At 36.9% G+C, this 22,480-nt stretch overlaps 1 protein-coding gene across 1 annotated transcript; it reads left to right on the top strand.

The window, feature by feature from the left end:
* Positions 1-6,822: 6,822 nt before the first annotated feature.
* slitrk4 (SLIT and NTRK-like family, member 4) lies at positions 6,823-11,047 on the top strand. Its single transcript, XM_088925329.1, has one exon. It carries the CDS (start codon positions 6,851-6,853, stop codon positions 9,356-9,358), a length of 2,508 nt encoding a protein of 835 aa, XP_088781455.1. The 5' UTR covers positions 6,823-6,850; the 3' UTR covers positions 9,359-11,047.
* The last annotated feature ends 11,433 nt before the right edge of the window (positions 11,048-22,480 follow it).

Here is a 22,480-nt window from a genome sequence, read left to right as displayed (position 1 = left end):
AAAGCTGTAATTCATGCAATTGTGAAAATATAAAAAATGAAAAAGTCAAATAAAGTTCAAATTTGTAATTAAAGAGTTCAAACTAATCTGTGTAATCTCACAAACTAATTTGTCAACTGGTGACATATGACAATGCTTTTTTTTCTGTTATAAATCACATATCCACTTTAAGCCACAGATCAATGGATCCCATTCTTAATTTCAGCAGCTGTTGTACTTCATAAAGTGCTGCCTTTTTTACAGTTTCTAGAATGATTATTTGCTGCAACGTGTACAAATGCTGATCTACTAAAACCTCATCATTCATCAGCCATCCCCTGCAGGAGAAGGAACAAACTTCAACTAACTACTTCTGCATAAAAGTACTGTACACTGTACTATGGAGATGATTTATGAATGCCCTGATGTCCTGGCCTTTCTAGACCTATTAGACATGTCTTATGTAGCTTTCCCTTAGGAGAGTGCTTCAGATGCCCTGTTGTTGTTGAGATAGTTAATAAACAATTCATTATGCTTTTACTTTAGTGCTTTCATTATATTTCTATTACTGAAGTAACCTTTAAAGACCGTGAAGGGATTAACTTTAATGTATTTTCTGTAGAATGAACAATTATATTATTAACTTATTATTAAAATTAAAAAGAAAAATAAATGATCTTTCCCACCTCTCTTATGCAGTAGATTTTAGCCTTTGGAAGAAGCACAGTTTTTCTGAGTGATATTTCTTTTCCTCATATTTAGAATGCATCAGTTGTTTACTGTGTAGGAATGATTTTCCTCCAATTTTGTGGGGGAAAAAAAAGAGTTCAAGAATAATCGATTATTTTTTTTAAAATATACTCCCAACCTTTTTCTGAGAAAATAAACACTACAAAATTCATTATTAGTATAAAGAAAAACATAAGCATTAGTTTCATCATGGAGACTATCACCATCCCAATGATAATGATAAAGATGACTTCATATACAGTACACTATATTCTGATTCACAATAAAAATAATAGAAATCCAACAATATTGCATTAACAGATATGGAACAGAGGTAATCCAATATAAAATTACCCATTTCCTTAAATTCTGTGTACATGTTGTGTGATTTCATAAAAATGCCAGTAGCTACATTTAAGGTATTTTAGTTAATTTCCTGACTCTGAATAAATATCTATTTTAAAATGTATTATTTTAACTAATGTAAGAACTGAGAAAGATGCCACCAAGTCCCAGTTGAGTAAGAGGATTGTGTGGTTGCCATTAGCATGACTGAAGGCATCCTGCCTGAGAGGGAAGAAGTCTGGAGAATGAAATGTTCCATTTCAATAGCCAGCAGCCTTCTCCACAGATAACAGGAAACCAGCTCTTTGAGGTCACTTCCTAGAAGGCAGAATCTCACCACATCGGTTTAGGACTGTCAGGCACATCCATATGTCCTTCTACATATTCATTTTCATACTGCAGTGAAGGAAGAATTAACCACATCCTCAGCAGAATGACTGTAGCTTGTCTTTCTTCATGAAATTGATTTGCACACTCGGAGGCTGTTCAAAAGTAGCAGTTGACAGCAGGGAGACAACATCACTGTCTTCTGTGGACCACAGAACATCTGCAGTGGTGGCAAAGATTTGTGGATTAATTCACCATTGAGTGTTTTGCTCTTGACAGACCTGAAATGAGACAATGTGTGTAAAGACATTGTGGCGAGCATTATGCCACACACTTTAAGTCAGCAAATGCAGGTGCAAAAGTGTGATGATGATGTGAGAAGGAATCTGCTTAAATACAAGAATGTCTTTGGACCAATTTTATGACAATACTGCTTCTCAACAATATACAGTATTGTTAAGGTTATTGATCCAAAAGTTTTCCCATTCCTATTAGTCAATATGTATTGAATATTGATTTCTAGTATGACAATGCAAAACTACTCCAAATTAAGATTACAATGGAATTACTTTAATAAAACAATGCAAAGGTCTTGCCAAGATTTATGGGCCCAGCTTGCTAATGCCATCAGCAGTTGACAACCATGACTGGCCAGCCTTTGCCAACAAGCTAAAGCTATGGCAAAGCTTCCTACAGCAGTCTTTCCAAGACTGATCAGGTCTGTGTGTCAACTCAAACAGGACTGTGTTAATGTTGACAGAGATCATACCTGATACCCCTTTAGAATGGTACAGTATCTTTCACACAGAGTATCATGTTTCATAGTGATTCTTGGATCTGTGATATTGTTTGATATCTGGTTTAGTTGTTTAAAATATCCATTCAACATAAGTGTTGTGTTTCTTTTGTGGAATATATAGTATATAATAAAATGAAAGAAATTCCACTACTGTAAAAAAGGTTTGACCCTTTCTACTCTCAGATTCAATTTTCTTACTGTCAAGTGCAAACTAGAAAGCCATTTATTCCCCCTGTTGAATGTATTAATATTTTATATGTGCTGTTTCCCACCAGTGCCCAGTAATATAGTATAATCATTACTGGAACAAAGTCTTCTGGTACAGAATCCCAAAAAAGATTTGTGCATTAAGATGCAATCAACAAAGTGCCCATTGTTACCTGGGTAAAGGATAATGACACTTCCCGAATGGCAAACGGAGTTAATAAAATGCATATTTAATCAGCTTGTACATTTCTAAGAACAAACAGCCGCTTGCCCAAGTCGGAAATGCAATGAGAGAAACAGCCTATCGTATTGTTTCCACCTTCTATTCAGTTTTCTTCTTCAGGAGTTAAAAATAGGAATCTCTTTAGCATATCAAAGACAGCAGCTTGAAAAAGAAAAGAAAAAAGCGCTCAATGCTTGACTTCCAAGAGCGAATAATGTCACTCTACTAAACAGACTATGTAAGCCAGCATCCCACAAACCTAGGTGCATACAGGTAATTATTAGAAAAGAAGGAACTTAATGCAAACTTAAAGAAAAAAAATATAAGAAACATTGAACTCCCTGGAGACATCTTTGTACCCTTTTCACTGTTAAAAACTTTAAATTTTCCTGTATAAGAGTGCTGTACATGCTAGTGTAAAATATCAAAGATGGGACAAAATGTTCCCATTAGGTACTGTTGCCACAGTGCTTCTATAGTGGATGTACTAGAAAACAGGAGGGGAGTTTAGACATACTGCTTTACTGCTGATAGCCAATGGCTGGAAAATAACATAAAAAATGTATTTTTTACCAGCTTCCAAATGTTATATTATTTTGTCCCTTTTAGGCAGTAGCTGCAATAACAAATATATATATAAAAATGGGATCTGCATGTCATTTAGTTTGTTCTCATCCTACGAGATCCTTCCAAAACACATACTGTATTTTGGAGATGAATGAAGAAATACTTTCAGACATAACTACTGACTGAAGTTCTGAAGGCACATTACACAAAACAACTCCTGAGTTTCCCAGGACTACTGCATGTGCAATAAACAATAAGTACAACAGCATCAATGTTTTACATATAGTATGTCACAACATGGTATTGCCTTACATGTTTTTTTTTTCATTTTGAACCAGGAGCAAGGAGGAATTGATCTAGTTAGACAAACTTAATCCATTTCTCAGTTCAGAGCTCAGAAAGGAAGGAAATCAAATTGAAATGGAGTGTGTAACTCATGTGTGTGTTCATTACATACTGTGTGGAAATGCAGTGTATTCTTGTACTAACATCTAACCAGAAAAGCCTTAACACTCCCATGAAGCTCAGAAAGTAACTACAGTATTCATTGGAACATAAGCATATTCAAAGGGAATTTATCTGGGTTTCAACCCCCAAAACAATATGTCATGCTACTGTACTCCAGATCTTTGAATCTTAATGAATGCTGGTTTGCATTTTCAAATTACTATTTTTTCTTAAATGGAGATCTTTAACAAATATGAAAACAACAACATCAAGAGCTATGCCACAAGCTGAATGAGGTACAGTATGAGGAGTAAGGGAAGAGAATGAAAGAAAGCAGGAGTAAGCACTAAGATACAGTAGAATGCACAGATGCTAAAGGTCATTAGCTGCTTTTTTCTGGAAGCTAAATGTTTCTGCTGAATGGCGTGTCCCAACAAAGTACAAACATGAATGCAAAATAAAGGTAATTAAGAAAAATAAATTATGATTCTGTTAAGTTAGAGAAAAGAGTGTGGCGGGACTAAAGTGGTATGTCCACACCTGAAGCTGCTCCATTAAAAAGACTTCTCACACAAATCATTCATTTATTCTTTCAGTAATTTGTTTTGGTGGGTATAGTGACATGGTTGGAATTTGATTTTATGGTGTTTGCAGGGTTGTGGTACAAATGCAGTACAAAAGTGAGTTTTTTCTCAAGCAATGATAACCTTCTGCACACCGGATCGGCAATGAATAAAGCCCTTGTCCACCCCCAGTAACACTGTGCTAAATAATTCAGATGTTGTCATTAATGAATTTTAAGTCTTTTGAAGAAAGCAATACGGGTGCTTACAGTATAATAATGAATCAAAAACATTAATATATTGTTTCGACTTGTTCCTCCAATTTTATAAAAAATATATATATTTGTGCCAGAAGAGGGTGCCCTCTAAGAATGTTTTTTCCATCACAGCTAAAAAACTTTGTCTTTAAATGTGTGAATGCACAATAATGGTGGATATTAAGATTACAGATTTAAATGAAAAAGTTTCTCATGTGTAGACCTGTTTTTAATCATCTTTCCATTTTTATCTATTTAATAGCAACTCTATACCTGTTCTAGAGAAATGAAGAGGCTTCTTTTGCAGCCAACAGGAGGATACAGTTCTTACAGTGCGCAGTTTTCTGGCGCCTCTTAGCACAGAGTGTGAATAGAATGGGTCAACTCTGCCAGTGCGCTCTCTCACCTTTAATTAACCCAATTACACAGTCGTGTAGCACTGAGCACCTGTTGGGCAATGTTTCAGAATCTGCTGTATGTTTCTGATCCGCAGATTACAAGAACTACATGATGTACACTACATCACTTCATAAGCAAAAATAAGAAACGAGTGTGGCACCTCCAAGAGCTTACAGATCTGAAAAGGAATGTACAGACTGTGTCTTTTCTTCACTTAACACAAAACTGTACGTTGAACTGGAGATCCTTATTTAAAAACGCCGTGCTTACTTAAAATTCACCTCACGTTCTCAGCCGTTCAAAACACTCTAAGCATATGCAGCAGAAACCCAGTGGCCGACCCTCCCAGAGTTGTCAGGTAAGAAGATTTCTCTGTAAGATCACCGGGTGGTGATTACGCGTCAGGTTACGGAACGAAAAGGATAATAATGCACGACAGTATCGATAGATTAGTGCATAACATTGGGAAACATATATAATACACCACGTTAGCTGCTGCAATTGTATCCCCCCTCTGTTCTGCTGCAACGATTTATTTCTTTTTATGCTGTTTTTTTAGTTTGGTTTTCCCTCCCCTAAGCGGTGTTGGAAGCTCAATGCAGATGCAACTTCAAGCACCTGCAGACACAGGTAGGGGGAGTCGAAATTACCGAGCACACTCCCTCGACTCAGAGGAGCCTGATCCTTGATAACACTATACTGGTTGTTTTGTTTCAATACAGTTTCTAGATAGATTTCTTTGGAGGATGAAGAGGGGTGTCTGTAGCTTAGGTACTTGTCCGCATCTGACTTAGCTGAATTATTCATTTTCCGCGTCGGTTCAGTCGCCTACCTCCCTTTTCTGAATATCGGAGCACGTAGGGTTTTTGTGAGTGTTTGTGTGACTGTGTGTGCGCAGAGGAACCAAGCTCAGACAGCGTACTGACAATCCTGCAAATTGCAGAGCGCACAGGACCCGCTTGGCAAGCAGTATCAGCGTAGCATAGAGGTGAGTAACCACAAGCAGGCTTGTTTCGGTGCATAATTAGGCTCTCTGGCTTTCTGTTTTTTCAGCAACAATCCGATTTTAGGTACTTCAGTGTCTGGCCGCGTACACTATTAATGATACCATCCTTTATCTTTTAGTGAAGAAGGCTGGAGTTGTACAGCCTCGCCTCCTTCCTTACTGTCGTGTTGTCGGAATAGAAGCATTTTTCCGTATTTGAAACTTAATGGCTTCATGGGGATAGATTGCGTGGGAACTCGAGAAATGAGTTCTTTCCAAGAAAAGTAGAATCTGCCTCGAAGAGTCTGCTATTGAACTGGTACCGCTCTGTCCAATTTTCTGTGGGAATACTGTTCTCCGCTATGCGCTGTCAGTACCAGGAATCATTTTGAAGGAAAGAATTTTCTTTTACTTCGGGTAAGTTATCAGTTATTTGTATTTCAAATTGCGCTGATATTTTTAAAAATGATTATGATGTATTTTAATTATTTCTGCAATGGATTTGGTGGATGAACGAGTTCAGAACCTGCTTGCGGCAGACAGGCTTCGAATGAATTGTTTCGAGAAAACACTTCCTTAAAATGAAGAGCCTTGAGATGTAATCGTTTTTTTTTTCATTAAAATATAATAAATTATAAGGGCAGAAAGAATATGGTGTCATAAGCAGGTTTGTTACCTACTGCATCAGCATGCAGTGATAGTTGGGGGAAAATAGTTCTCTTTATTAGCTCTGCTCTAGATAATGTGAGTTACTGTATGTATAGTGTACTGTATATTTCACAAAATATTTTTATTTAGCTTCTTATACAGTATATATGTATAAAAACACTGAGCAAAGAAAAAAATCCTAAAGCTTCCTGGAACCGAAATTTATCTCAAGTATATTTGACGGGTTTGTTGCAATTGAAATTCTTTTGCTGTATTTACTGTAGGTATGGATGGTAATAACGCGTTGGTTTTGATTGATTGTTTCTTTTTTTTCCTCGAAGGTTATTAAATGGTTTTCTGGAGGATTTAAAAAAAATGCTGCTGCTTGTTTTGTTGGCTTTTTCCGTCCCCAGTTCGTCTCCAAACTCGGATTCTGACCTCTCCGCGGAGACCTGCAGCATTTGCTCTTGCATGTCCATGGAAAACGTCCTCTATGTGAACTGTGAGAAGATTACCGTGTACAGACCTACACAGCTGAAACCCCCGTCCTCCAGTCTCTATCATCTAAATTTCCAGAATAATTTACTGATAATCCTGTACCCGAATTCCTTTCTCAATTTCACTCACGCAGTCTCACTCCAGCTCGGGAACAACAAACTGCAGAACATTGAGGGAGGGGCGTTTATGGGACTCAGCGCATTAAAACAGTTGCACTTAAATAACAATGAATTAAAGATGCTTCGTGCTGACACTTTCTTAGGCATTGAGAACTTGGAATATCTCCAAGCTGACTACAATTTAATCAAGTTTATTGAACGGGGAGCCTTCAATAAGTTGCACAAGCTAAAAGTGCTTATCCTTAATGACAATCTCATACAAAGCCTTCCTGACAACATTTTTCGCTTTGCCTCTCTGACCCATTTGGATATAAGAGGGAACAGGATACAGAAGCTCCCTTACATTGGTGTTTTGGAGCACATTGGAAGAATAGTGGAATTGCAGCTGGAAGATAATCCATGGAATTGCACCTGTGATTTGCTACCCCTGAAAGCGTGGCTGGAAAACATGCCCTATAATATTTATATTGGCGAGGCGATTTGCGAGACCCCCAGTGACTTGTATGGGAGGTTGTTGAAAGAGGCCAGTAAACAAGAGCTGTGTCCAATGGGCATAGGCAGTGACTTTGATATTCAGATGCCACCCTTGCCTCCAGAAAATGGGCAGACAACATCTAATGTTGCACCGACTACAATACAGCACCTCATTACCAAAGCACCCAAAACAACCAATCCTTCAAAAATATCGGGAATCATTGCTGGAAAGGCATTCCCCGGCAACCGGAATCTCAACCAAACTGTGTCCTATCAGACAAGAGTGCCCCCATTCTCCCCCTGCCCGCACCCCTGTAACTGCAAAGCTCACCCTTCAGATTTCGGCATCAGCGTTAGCTGCCAGGAGAGGAACATTAAAAACTTAGCAGAACTTGTGCCCAAGCCTGAAAATGCCAAGAAGCTTCACCTCAGTGGTAACAACATCAGAGATATCAGTCTGTCTGATTTTCAAGGATTTGAAGGTTTGGATCTGCTACATTTGGGCAGTAATCAAATTGTGACGGTTCAGAAGGGAGTATTTGCTAATTTGACCAATCTCCGTAGGCTTTATCTAAATGGCAATCAGATTGAAAGGCTTTATCCTGAAATGTTTCTCGGGCTCACTAACCTCCAGTACTTGTATTTGGAATATAATGCCATAAAGGAGGTATTAGCTGGAACATTTGACTCCATGCCAAATCTGCAGCTTTTGTATCTGAACAATAATGTGTTGAGAAGCCTTCCAGCATATATCTTTGCTGGTGTTACCCTTGCCAGGCTGAATCTGAAGAACAATCACTTCATGTATCTGCCTGTGAGTGGCGTTCTAGACCAGCTCACGTCCCTCAGTCAGATAGACTTAGAAGGCAATCCCTGGGATTGCACATGTGACTTAGTGGCTTTAAAACTGTGGCTTGAGAAGCTGAATGATGGCGTTGCCAGCAAGGAGATAAAATGCACTTCCCCTGTCCAGTTTTCTAACGTTGAGCTTAAGAAGATAACAAATGAAATGTTATGCCCAAAACTTTTAATGAAGCCGCCTTTCATTCTGACCAGCTCTACGCCTGTTATCACATCGACATCTCCAGCTGGACTGGGTAAGGCACCTCCAGGTGGACCTGTGCCCTTGTCAATTATGATTCTGAGCATTTTAGTTGTGCTGATTTTAACTGTGTTTGTTGCATTTTGCCTCCTTGTCTTTGTTCTGAGACGTAACAAAAAGCCAGCAGGGAGGCATGAAGGATTAGGGAACCAGGAATGCAGTTCAATGCAGCTTCATCTTAGAAAGCACGATCACAAGTCCAATAAGAAAGATGACCTGGGTGGAGAAACCTTCATACCGCAAACCATAGAACACATGAGCAAAAGCCACACATGTGGCTTAAAGGATTCTGAGTCAGGTTTAAAATTTGGTGACTGTCCCATGCAGAAAATAATCCTGAGGAATAGCGGTGAAAAGGACAAAGATTCATTGACTCGAGACCCAAGAAAGAGACTAAGCACTATTGATGAACTGGATGAATTTTTACCAGGAAGAGAATCTAACATGTTTATCCAGAACTTTTTAGAAAACAAAAAGGATTTCAACAGTATAGGTGTCAGTGGGTTTGAAATTCGCTACCCTGAAAAACCACAGGACAAAAAAATGAAAAAATCCTTAATAGGAGGCAACCACAGCAAGATAGTGGTGGAACAGCGGAAAAGTGAATATTATGAACTCAAAGCTAGGCTTCAAGGTTCTCCAGACTACCTTCAAGTGCTAGAGGAACAGACAGCTCTGAATAAAATGTAGGCCGCCCAAATCCTTCAGTGTGTTTCCTTATGACAAAAGTGCCTTTTGATGACTTTAAACTTCCAGAAATTTGCAATGATAGTTGGACAACTGGACAAGTGATCCCAGGGACGACTAGGCATACAGTCACATCATTTGCTTAGATACAGTGGCTGTTTTGCAAATAAAACGTTTTATTTGTTTATCATTTCCAATGAGACAGTGCAGTTCGTACACGGTATGCTTTCATTTCTCATTGAACTTTATAAATCATCCCTAAGAAACTGCATAGTAATTTGCTGCTATTGAAATCAGTACTTTGAATTTTGATACATTTACCAAAATTGTTAGGTCTGGAAACAATTGGTGATTGTACCTCTTGCCAACTCTGTTGCACTGGGCTTTGCTTTGGGTCAGAGTTAGTGGCTGGAAGTTTGAATAATCAGGCCAGACCAAACCTAGAGAGTGAGACACTGGCCTGGAAAGCCAACAAACAGGAGAGGACCTGCAGACATCGTAAGTCACACTTTGTCTATATTGCAAAACTTAGAAAACATTTTGCCACTGCTGGAGGGGTTTTAAGATATATATTCATTAACAATGAGGCATGTAAAACACAAACCACCAGTAGGATATTTTAATTTAATTAAATATATCGGTTTATGTGTATGTAAAGAACCCAGTTAATATTCTGTTTAACTCGGTGGTTCTCCTCTAAAGTTTTGGGCATTACCAATGCCAGGAGGTTTTAAAAAAAGCCCCCTCCCCCCAAAATAAAAAAACAGCTGCTTGCCATGTAAGCGTACCTGGATTTTATTTTGTAAACATTCTTTGTATCTGTGGAACAGTTTGTAAAAAAAAAGTAATATAAAAAAATTAAGTCTAAAAGGAAAAAAAATGGTGCCAGAAATGATGATGGTCAGTCTATATTGCATTTATCTTCATATTTAATTTATTTTTCTACACAGGGTTCGTTGACACTCCCTGGTACTATTTAAAAACAAAAATAGACTTACTGTAGGTGTTAGGAAATTTCAAAGGAAAGTGGTGGGGAACCAAACCCTTTGACACTTGACTTTGTTGCTAGAAGAGGAGAGAGTAAGTTGGGTTTTTGTGGTTCAATGTATTTTTTTGAAGAGACGGGTAAAGTGTTCTTTGTAAAAGTGATGTAAGGGCATTTTCACTATGATATTGCACGAGCTGAAGTTTGATGGTATATAAATCTTTAACAGTTTGCTTATCACTTGTATTCCAGATTAATTTGTGAAATTTCTGAATAATGATATGCAACCAAAATAAATTAGCATTACTGTGATGACATTCTGGATATAGTGTGACTGTTGCAACAAAAAATGTAAATCATGGATTATCAGAAGGCAACAATCATGGTTCAGAAAATGTTTGTCAGGAGGTTCTGTGAAATACTTTGTTTTTAAATAGCTGCAGGCACATTTACACAACGTGCAATATTTATATACTTGATTAATAAGAGGTCATTTACTTAAATATATTTTTTGTTTAAGATAAAATTGTAGAGGCAACATCTGTGTTCTGTGGACATTTTTCTCCACATATTTTGTGAAAAGTCCATATTCAAAAATACTAATACTTAAGTTAAAGAAATCTATGAAGTTATCAATATTTTTATTTAAAACAAGTGAAAAGAATGTACCACAAATGGTATAATAAAATGTTTTTCCTCTAAAAGTCAGATGAGTACTGTATATTGATTAGTTGCAGTTTAATTGTATCAACCTGTTGAAGTCAAAGTATAAATATTGACCACCTATGTTGCACTGCTTTTTTTTAGTCTCAATACTGTACGTAACTGTTACATTTGCTTTCAGAAAATAAAGGCCCCAACTGTTCTTTTAGCAAATGTGAAACATTATATTTTGCACATTGGCTTCGTGATAATATTGTATTTTCTATTTATTTATATATTTATTTATAGAGGTGTGCACACAGTATTGATGTCCTTTAGATTTCCTTCCCTTTTAAAACATTGTTTTGGTTGAATTTTTACTAATGTTTCTATTTGTGATCTCATTTTATATCAAAAGGCTATTTTAGTGTTTTTCTGAATTTGAATTTCCAGAACATCAAGAATTATTTGATCATTGCGTCTGCTTTGTTACAAAAAGCCATACCAGGACTTACACAATGAATATGAATGACAAACATAGTGGTTCTCAGGCGAAGACAGTGTGGCGCAGATTCCTTGCTGTTATAAATAACCTTAATGTGCATGTTTTGCTGTTTGATAATGCATTAAATAAGCACAGTGAGATTTTTTTCTTTTTCTGTTGCATCCAAAGAGATGGAGATATGTAAAACCAGAATGTATTTGCAAAACTTTTAACTCTATTTTGACATAAATTCAGTCAATAAATTGTATTGTTTATACATTACAGGAAGTAGCAATGTTGTTTTAACGTTATGGTATAAAAACAAAAAAAGATGTTTATGTGATTGTTTTTATGCTATTTGTCTTGTGATTTTTCAGTTGTGGCACATGGTTAGAGCTGAGCTCTACTTCAATGAGGCTATTTCAATTATTAGTATTATCATCGAACCTATATGCATTAAGGTATATTTATTTTTGCTTCATGCCCGAGGATTTGTTGAGCTTTGTAGAACATTCAAAAGTATGACAGAATTTTTTCAAGTTCCAATTTTTGATTTATTGAATTGGAAGTTGAACCTAGCTAAGGTAATGTATTAAACACAGCGAGCTCTAGCTCTTTATAAAGCTTTCATGCATGTTGGTTTTTATACTTCCATCTGAAATGTCAAAATACTAATGCAAAACCTTTTAAACAGTTTTTTGAGAAGTTCCAAATGAAAGTTCCATGACTTTAAGCACAAGATGGAAATTTCCACCCTTCACTGTAGCAGTGAAGAACGTTTAGAAAAACATTGAACTGTTTTGTAAACTTGAGTAAAGGTTCCATTATAAACTATAACGTGCTAAAGAGCAAGAATGAAGATTGTTTTATGGAACAAAAAAAATTGAATTTTCAAGCATACAATGTAGTAAATAAAACTTTTAGTTTTTGGAAATTTTACTGCTTTGAGATAGTCCAGTTTAGATTTGAATATTCACAGCTCTTTTCAGTCACTGTACAGGATATTTTACAACTCTTAATTCTCTTTAGAGGACTATACAGTCTGTGGCATATACACTTTACTGAATCCTGTTTATCAGTTTTGTTCAAAGCTGGATAAGCAAATTATGGGAGTGTCAGTCTTAATCCGAATCCATGGCAAGATGCATTCAGTTAAATACACAATAATGAGCCTGTTTACGCAGGGTTAGAATGCCAGTCCTTTAAGATTGCTTTCCACTACAAACAAGACAGGTTTTCTCAGTAAGCTGCTACCATGGCCAGATTGATATTTAATTGAATGTAGGATAATCCTTATGCATGTTTTGGCCTCTTAGAATTTCAGTTATTTGTATTTTCAGGCTTACTTGGCTGCACAGCATAGAAGGACAGAACTATTTAGTTACCTTTTTAAGCCGCAACTGAGCTGAAACAAATCAATTCGCAAAATATAAGCTTACAACAAACAGTATGTGTGCAGCATTTGGGTTGATTGGTGTTGTCTGAAGAGCCATCAAAGGTGTATTCCAATTCTGTTCACACTTGGTTTTAATACCTTTTGTGCCTTTTCATTGCTTTAATTACAGAAATACTACATTGATGTATTACTTCATTATAAAGCGATAATATAATAGAAATCTCCTAGGATAAAATGCTTAATTAATTTCCTTTCTCATTAATGTACTAAAAGTTTTTAATAGAGGAGAAGCGATTTGAAAATGTGAGAACCTGAGAGAGGTAGTGATGGCAAAGGGTGCTTTAGCATATGATAAGTGAAAGTCTTTCTGGCACCAGGGAGGTCTTTTAAATGCTTTCTGCACAGGGTTAGAGCTACCGGGATGACTTGGAGACCCAGTTTCTGAGAACAAATCATCATTTAAGAATCTCTTTGTCTCACCAAGAGCAGCTGTCCTAGATCACAAGTCTGTCTTCAGTCTGTTTTTAGTTAGACGAGTCACTGTTGAGTGCTGAAAAACCAAGCCCTTTTCATAAAAATCTATTACATTGCAAATTATGAACATGTAATTTAATGTAATAATTTAATAGAATTTCATTAACCATTTTTTTATTTCTGTTTTACCGTTTACTTCTAAAGACAGCTATTCACACAGGTGCACTGCTGAATAAGTTCAAGGAATAAGTTTATAGCACTTAATAGGATTATGACATTTATTTATGGTCCTGCTTTTTAAAGCTCTTCTATACTCAGAAAAAGTAACATTGATGTTTCAACATTTTTAAAAGTTAAAAATGTATATTTGAAAAGAGACCAAAAGGAGAGAGAGGCATTTACAGCCATACTAATGTATTTAATAGGTAACGAAGGAATAATATTAGCCTCTGAATGTACTCATTCATACAGCTTTCAATACTTGAAATGGTAAAGTGCTATACAGCCTCCCTTGTGGCAATACTATGTATTGTGATAGTATCCTTAATCGATTGTATTGTGTTTAAGTTGTTTAAATAAAAGAATTTTGAAAATGAATAAACACTTTAATTTCCCTAAGTATGAGCTTTCTGTGGTTCCCAGTGTGTACAGTGCAATGGAATTGTTTGGTTTCTTTCCAAGAGCAAGACTGGTATTCCCATCTGTCTGTCTAAAGAACCTACTTTGGAAAACTTCATTTAATTTAAATGTAGTGCAGGTTAAAATGTAGCTGATTTTATATGTAGTTACCTAAATCCTGGTAGCAATGCAAACATTGAAAGATTATTTTTTATTAACAATTTCAACATTTTGGATCTGTACCTTTGAAAAAGTTCAGACATACCCATTTAAGGTTTATAATGGTAAACATTATTCTATCTTTCAGTTTTTTGTGTTAATTTCGTGTTTATTTATTGATGGTTCTGCAAATTGACAATGTAGGCAGTGAAAATGTCTGCCTCTAAAAACAAATAAGCTGCTGGTATCTCTGTGCAAACACACAGGTGCATAAGAACTGTGTTTGGCTTCCTATACAGTAGTCTTTGCTTACAAGTAAGACTTATTTTTTAGGAATGTAGGCCAATATTAAACTAAAATGAAATGTAGCCTCTAGTCACCTAGTGCACACCTAGTTTTTGGTGAGAAGTATCTGTTGTATAGAAGCATTTAGCCCCAGGCAATCAAACCATCACAGCAAAGAGCAGGGTTTGTCATTTGCAGTTTCCAGGTGGGCCAAAGCTTTGATCTGGTCTGCCTGTTGTACTTGATATAAATACAAAAGACATCTCTGTAACGGGCTTCTCCGTTTGAGCGTCAGATAAAATAGTTAAGTATGTGTCAGGTACAATAGTTTTGAGTACATGGGAAGAGATGGAGTTATACTGTATGTACAGTAGGTGGTTATAGACAGAGTACAATCACAAAGAAGGCCTTGTTTGTTTAATTAAGCATAGATTATAGGGAGCATTAGCAGCCTGTTTTATCAATACCTTTACCATTTTATAGTTTTGACACAAAAGATTTTGTGTATTCCTTCCACTTTTAAGGCCTCCACCCTTTCATTTGGCACATACTTTTTTTAATTAAAACAAGTGACTCATAGCTGGCACTGTGACTAACCTGGAAATACATCTCTGGTGAAATGAAAATATAAAAATTGCAAAGATCACTTAGCTTTGGGCATCTTTTGGAATCCACAAACACTACAAAAAGCTAAATAAAAATTCCTTGCTTGCAGAGTTAAATTTACAGTATATCTCTTCTATTAGCAATTAAATTCAATGTGTATTGATTTTTTGCACCACTTTCCCTTGTGAAACTGCAGAAACACTGTGTAAGAAGAGATTCAAACACCTGATCAGTTGGGGCCTCATTCAAATGTACAGATGTTGAAAAGTGTTCTGGCTGCCTTGAACAGGTTTGCTGCAAAAGTAGTTGTGAATTAATAACTATGTGAATGTCAAGGAGCATGGTTTACAATCTCAAGAAGGGCCAGATGTTCCTGATAGTGTTGAGACACCACTCAAATAAAACACTAGCAGTGCAGCCTATGTTAATCATTCATAAGCAAAAGATGCATGTAGGTTATTTAAATAATTTGAATTATTATTCCGTTTAAAAAGTATAGGTAACAGGGTATATACATTTCAATGAAAGATAATGCGTGCAGTTAAAAATTCTATTTTTAATAATATTGAACTTAACAGATTAATTTATTCCTACAAAAATCATATATCTTTTTTGAATTAATTCATTATTGATCTTCAGATGCACCATCAATTGCTGAGACCTGATGACAAGTATTCAGATGCGTTCAACCTGACAATGAGAATGCAGATGTGTTCTTGTAAGCGATGGATTGTGTCCTCTGTGTCTCAGGGGAGTCAGAGTAGCAGAGTGTTTTAGTGCTCTCTCTGTGTTAGCTTGTTACTGCATTCAGTCATTTGCATTTCTTCTTTCTTAATCCATCAGAAGGCAGAGCATATATTTTTTTCTGCGCTTTACAGACACTCTGCTTATTATTCTGTTTGTGTCAGGCAGAAGTACAGATTTTAAAATCCCATTGAGCTGGAGAGAAAACCCGGACTGGGATTGGTCTTGTAACAGAAGAGCTGCCCTTGTCTGAGATGTGTGTTTGTGAGGGTAAGAGGTTACGAGTTCACTGTGGAAAAGCAGTAGAACAGCCTGGACAATATTAGAGTGCTGTTTGTATTTGGTCCTGCTTTTAGTATACCTAACTTTCATCTTACTCTAACCCATCAATAATCATAGTCTCTGTCGCCAGTTGTCTGTGGTCTTTCACACACTCCTGGTGTTCCAACCCTGTCCCAACCCAACCAGATGAAAAACAACACGTTTCGTCTTACCAAGACAGACATTAGTGCCTATGTAAATGAACATCAGATTTAAATTAGGTGTTTTCCTGCATATTTGGATACACCTCTGCTATAACTGTGTGTATTTCAGGTTCATGACTCTATGCGGTTAAAAGCCTGTGTTGTTATTTTTCCAGTGGGTTATCCCACTAGCTCACCAGTATGGGAGCTAATATAACATTAATATTCAATTCTTTAGATGTGTGCCACACCCTGAGAGACATAGGGGGCATTAGGAAAGATCTGAAAATTATATTTATTACTGTATTTAGTTACTATATGTAATACTATTTTTAAATTTCTGAAAAAGTAATTAGAATACAGTGCTGCATCACTTGAATAGAAAAAATCCTACAGTTACGCCATACTTTATCTCAGAACAGGCCTAATGCAGTGCATCTTTGTTAATTTTGAGTTAAATACTGTATTTCCCTAATGTTTTTGTTCTTGTTTGGAGAATTACAGCCATGTGCTATTTAAGGGTGAAGGTTTTCTAGAAGGACTGAAAAGCGTGACTGCTTTGTGATGCTGTAACCAGCAATAAAGGTCTTTCCCTCCAAGATAACACAGCAGCTTCTTCACTGAGGTGTTAGCTGTTCAGAGGAAACATGGAGCTCAGTGCACTGCTTCCTTCTCACTATCTATTTTTCCACTATAACAGAGAACATTGATCACTCAGCAGAAATTTGACTCAAATTTCTTTAATGCCAAGAACGCCAGAGAAGAACATGGTTGGGTTGATGCGGTGCTGTTTTACACATGAGAGGATTCCCCACACCCCCACACACCTCCATCTTCCTGACTGAAGAAAACACATTGCTTGTGCTTGGACTGTTGATTTATGTGAATATGCAGAAAGAGGTAAGTGCTTGGCTCCTGTGAAGTTTCCCTGTTCTCTTTAGCAAGATTTATCAAGTTTGTTTTCTAAATATGCTAAATATCCCATTCCCGTGGCTTAATTTTTTCAATATTAAATTTAGAAAATACATTTAGAAAATTTGATTAGAATTTAAATTAGAATTTGAAGATGCCAGCATGCCTAAATTCAATAGTTTATCCCCAGAACTTTATTTTTCTGGTGGTAGTATAGTTTGTGCGGGTTACCATGTACTTTCATTTTCGAACATGCCTTTTCAGTCCTGGTCTTGGTGACTCATATACCTGGTGGTTGTCATTGCTGCTGAGCTTTTTTCCTGCTGAGATTTTCTATGAATTCTCAAGTGAACCAGCAAGTTGCTTTGTCAGAAGCTTTGCAAATTTTTTCTTAAGAAACAAAAAAGCAACTTTTTATATTTTTGGGAATCATTAAGGAAAACCATTTAAGGGATAAAATCAAATCTAAGAATAGTTTTATTAATGGTTCAATTAATTAATTAAGTGCTCCTGTAGAGCCATCCTGTAAAACCATCAGGTGTGGGGGTACCAAGGACCAGGATTGGGAACCCCTGTTTTAGAATATAAAATGTATTAATGGAAAAGAACATAGAGTATAAATGTTATTAATAGAAGAGGCCCCTTAGCAGTTTGGTAGTAACTATTTGCTATCATCCATTATTTTCTTGAAAGAAGCCAGGATACTGGCTTCAACAACATGTCTGGGGAACTTTCCATTCCATAGATTCACTGGTTTCCATACTGAGTATTGAAAGGCAAGAAAAGTGCATGTCTGTAGACATGTAGTGGCTAAGCTGTTGTGATCAGTCTGGGTTTTCACTAAAACACAGCTGTGTGTCATCTGCTGTGATCGTTTTAATTTGGATTGCAGTAGGAAAAGTGTGTGAAAGATGAAAAACAAAGTTTCTCTCATTCCTCCAGTGTGCTCTACTTAGTGTTTCCAAATGCCCTGATTTCTGCTGTCAGACTTATGTACATTTGACTACCATGGACTGGAGAAATCTAGTTCTAAATAAGCACATTCGTTTTGAACAAGACAGCTACACTTCACAAGTCTCCTTGTGTACTTTCCAGAAGAAGATGAAATTAAATTCCTGTACTGACTGACTGACAAATTAAATTTGGCTTTATTTCTCTCTGTCTCTCTTTTTTAATAGATACACAGTTAGGACTTCTTTTTGAACTTCCTTGTTCAATTGCAGGCATGAATTTGAATTTGAGAAGAAAAAAAGAATCAGAAGGGCTCCTCTTGTTGTGATGTCAAAAAGTAAAATGCCACAATCTCGATACAATATGACATTCCTGACCTTTATATCTGCTGACGAGATGGTCCTCTGTTAGGGTGCTAGGTAGTTACCAGGCAGGTAGTACAATAGTAATAGCTCCATAAGCGTGCAGATCTAGTTAGATCCATAGCCTCCAGTTGATCCTGCAGATACTGAGGAATGGATAGTGTGAACCAAATTCCCCAAATAACCACCAGACAATGGTGGTGATGATGATTTGGGTGTCTTTTCCTCAGGCTCTAAGGATTCCAGGAAATTAACTAGGTGATCTGATAACCCAGGGTGCTTAGGGAGTGGGATATGTGCTCTACAGTACTTCATACAGACACTGAAAGGTTCTTGGCAAAATGAAAATGACTGGTAGTGAAGTAAACCAGGAAAAAGGTCGAATGCACCTGTGCTGAACAGGGCCGGTTGGACAGAGCAGTGGTCTGCCTCTTGCACACAGTCTGTGGGACTCAGTGCTGCAGTACTCCATATGGAGCCAACACCTTCACATACACTGTGCTGCAGTGCTGCTATTGTGCCTTGTCAGTCTTCGACAGAGAGGTTGGCTGAGAATGTCTAAGGCTTCCAGAAAACAAGAAAGCTATAAAAACGTAATACCACAAAAATATCTTCTGCATCTGCCTGATTTTCAGTTATAGATTAATGATCTAAGATGATTTGATCTGCTTAATGATCTAAGTCCATGCCAGAGGAGAAAGCAAAATGAGTATCTTACAGTATTACAAAAAAGAACTGTGCATAAAAGGCATAAGGAACAAAATGTACAATTTCTTTCTCTCTTTCACTTTCTCTTTTGATACAATGCTGTTCCAATCAGAGCAGTGAGCAATTTGCAGTAGCTGTGTGGTATCATTGTATGTACTAATTCTTTCCTTGGTATATGAAAAGATATATGGTTTATAAAATATATGTTATATAAAAGATGGACAATTGTGGTCCATGATGGCCAGAATGGTGCAGGCTTTAGTTGTACCTTTAATTGTCAACTTCGTATTCAAATGCTTAGTATAATTAGTACAATTATGTTATCAAGGTCAAAGAAGAAGTGAAAATCTGTCCCTTGAGAATTGAATGTTTCCCATCTTTAGTACTGTATGGGGTACAATTTGTGTTACTGGGTAGTCACATGGGTAGTCTTAAAAAAATCTCTCTTAGTCACATCTGGTCAAATGCAAAAGGACTGACTTCTGACTCTGTAACACTAATGGCCATTTGTATTGAGACAATGGTATTTCTCATGAAAATGAATTCCCTCATGCAGGTTTTGTGCAGAGAGTGACTGCAGTCCCACGTACCAGCTTTGTACAGTATGCGAAAATGTTGCTACCTTGCGTAAAACAAAAAATAATAGTGCACCAAAACATTTAGGGCACACATATCATACAATTGCTATGGCTTTAAAATAAACCGGTTCTTTCCAAATGTAATCATCTTTAGTAGAGTTTTTTCTAACATTTAAATAACTCTATGTGTGACAGAATCTTGTCTTGCAGTAAATTACATTCCTTTTCAAATAATAATGATTTATGAACCTACATTGGTTCAAAAATATATAATCATAAGAGCACATACTGTATATGGTGTGACTCCTGTTTTAAAATGTGCTGCCAGTTTATTGCATGCTGCAGATCTGGATGTAGATGTAGAACATGTTCTAGGGAAGCTGTTACATTATTAGTGCAGAACGTATAAGGTGAAATTGAAGCAGCCCCCGGATGGGAGTATTAAAAGTGGCTCTGTGCTCTGGGCTCTGACCTCTGGGAAGTTGTGGGGTTAAACCCCAATTGGGGCACTGCTGTGGCACCTTTAGTGAGGTATTCTGCTTGTTTTGCTCCAGTAAAATACCCAACTGTAGAAGTGGGCACAAATGTAAATCACTATGGATAAAAGTGTGAAGACAAATAAATTAGTAATTAGAACTTAAGTTTAGACTCTAAAATAAAAAATGTATTTGCCACACTCCAGTTAGCTCTGGAGCTCTATGTAGCACAGCAATAAAAGACTGTAAGTTTTGTGAAGTATATAGCTCAGTGTGCTGGTATAAATCCACAAGACAAATTAAGGTCATAGCAATATGAGATATATCCTAACTCTGCATTTATGAGTCCCTTTCCCCTGCTCATAATGCAGGATTTTCTGCATACTCCTAACAGTGACAGCAACAGTGCCATTCCTCTGTGCGTTATTCACTGCTAGAAACTGAAAGTATTGTGAAGGAATGAAGTCCTGCTGGATCTTAGTGCATATCTGGCTTTAAACTGCTGTGCTGCCAAAAGTGGAGAATTCTGTGACCAATAGGACAGCTTTCGAGACTTTTTTGTCTAGCAGCCGCAAAGGAATACAGTCCCTTTTCCCCATTCTTTTGTATTTTTGTCTGATCTTTGAGCATGGGAAGAGGGAATTGCAGTACTGGATTTCTGTATTATTAATAACATCATCTCTGCTGGCAAGCACCAGGCCCAGGTTTCAGTGGGTGTGAATTATAGTCAATTGGTTGCATAATCAACCCCACATTAATCATGTATGCTGTTCCCTGTGGCAACTCTTTTAAATAAATTAGTTCTTTTTTTACCAGCTAGCTTGATGTGTCTAATGTAGATGTAATAAAGAGTTTATCCAAATTTGGGGACTGTGTATTACTGGTAAGTATAGTATGTGTACATTTATTCATTTCCCAAATTGCTACAAGAGATTAACAGTAGTAACTGTCAGTGGTGTTACCACCTTGTAGCTAAGCAAGGGTGTGTCGGGTCAGTACAGGAATGAGAGAACTTCAAGGAAATCCAGATTGCTGCCAAGTAGATTGCTGGTGCAGTAGGTGATTGTTATTAGGGTATTCTTCCCTCTTTTCTAGAATTTCCAATCCAATGTCCCACCATGGTGATCATAGACATTGTGCCATAGAAGGTACCATCTTTTTGAAGAGAGTTTAACCTGACTGCTTGGTGATTAAAGATCTTGTGAATATTTTTGAAAGAATAAGGGTGTTAAACCTGATGTGGTTTGTACATTCTGGCCTCTCTAATTTTACCCCTAATTATTACCAATTATATAAAACAATTCCCCTCCCCTCATAATCCACTTGTTGTTATGATTATTTTATCTGACTTTAGAAAGTGAATTCTCTAAAAATAAACAATGAAAAGCAATAGAAACCTAAGGAATGAAAGAATGAAATGAAAGAATAGAGTTAGCAAAATGAGGTACAGGCATTACTGCAATGCTAGGATGAGTGGTGGACTCTCAGAAGATAGCGTGCAGCAACTGCAATAAAAGTGATACAAAAATTACTTTAATAAAGCACAGGGTCAGGAGGTAGAATGTGACTTGATGTGTGGATCTTGATGAGGCGCTGGAAGGTGGACAGAGCCAGCGCAGCCCTGGTTAGTCTAGGTAATCAGATCCTCAATGGAGTTACAAGAGGGGAGAATAACTGAGCACATAGAACTGTATTCTTTCTCACACACACAGCAGGTATATAATAGTCACACATGTATATAAACTGTTTCCCTTTAGAGATGCTAAATTGGACATTCTTGATACGATGTGCTACATGTGACATCTCTAGAGGTGTGTCTTTTCATAAGATCAAAAGCTTATTGACAGTAGTCTCACAAAAATATTGAGTCTGAGCATCTGTGAAAGCAGAATCCAAGGAGGAATAAGGGTAGGGGATGAGTTGGTAGATAAGAAATTCACTTTTAAGTATGGCACCACTGCTAAACTACTGTGATTTCTTGACATCTCCATCATCTAGTTGATGTTACATGTGAAGTTAGTGTTGGAAAGAAATGCAAAAAACTCAACATTGGGGAATGGAGGCATATTCATAAATGAATCTGAGTATTAATTTATCTGCTGGCTGTTGACTATTGCTTCAAGGAACACTCGGGGGTCTTTTACTAATCTGCTGTTTCCTTTGTTAAATCCTTTCTAATTTATAAAAAAAAGACAAGACAGTGAATATTTATTTTTCAATTGATATGGGTTTGTATGTCTTCTGTGATGTTTCAGGACAGTTCACTCATTCACATGGGTGT

The sequence above is a fragment of the Atractosteus spatula genome, chromosome 9, assembly GCF_055471065.1.
Source record: "Atractosteus spatula isolate fAtrSpa1 chromosome 9, fAtrSpa1.hap1, whole genome shotgun sequence".
NCBI lineage: Eukaryota > Metazoa > Chordata > Actinopteri > Semionotiformes > Lepisosteidae > Atractosteus > Atractosteus spatula.
The sequence above is the reverse complement of the archived record's forward strand: the minus strand, read 5'-3'. Positions and strand labels throughout refer to the sequence as shown.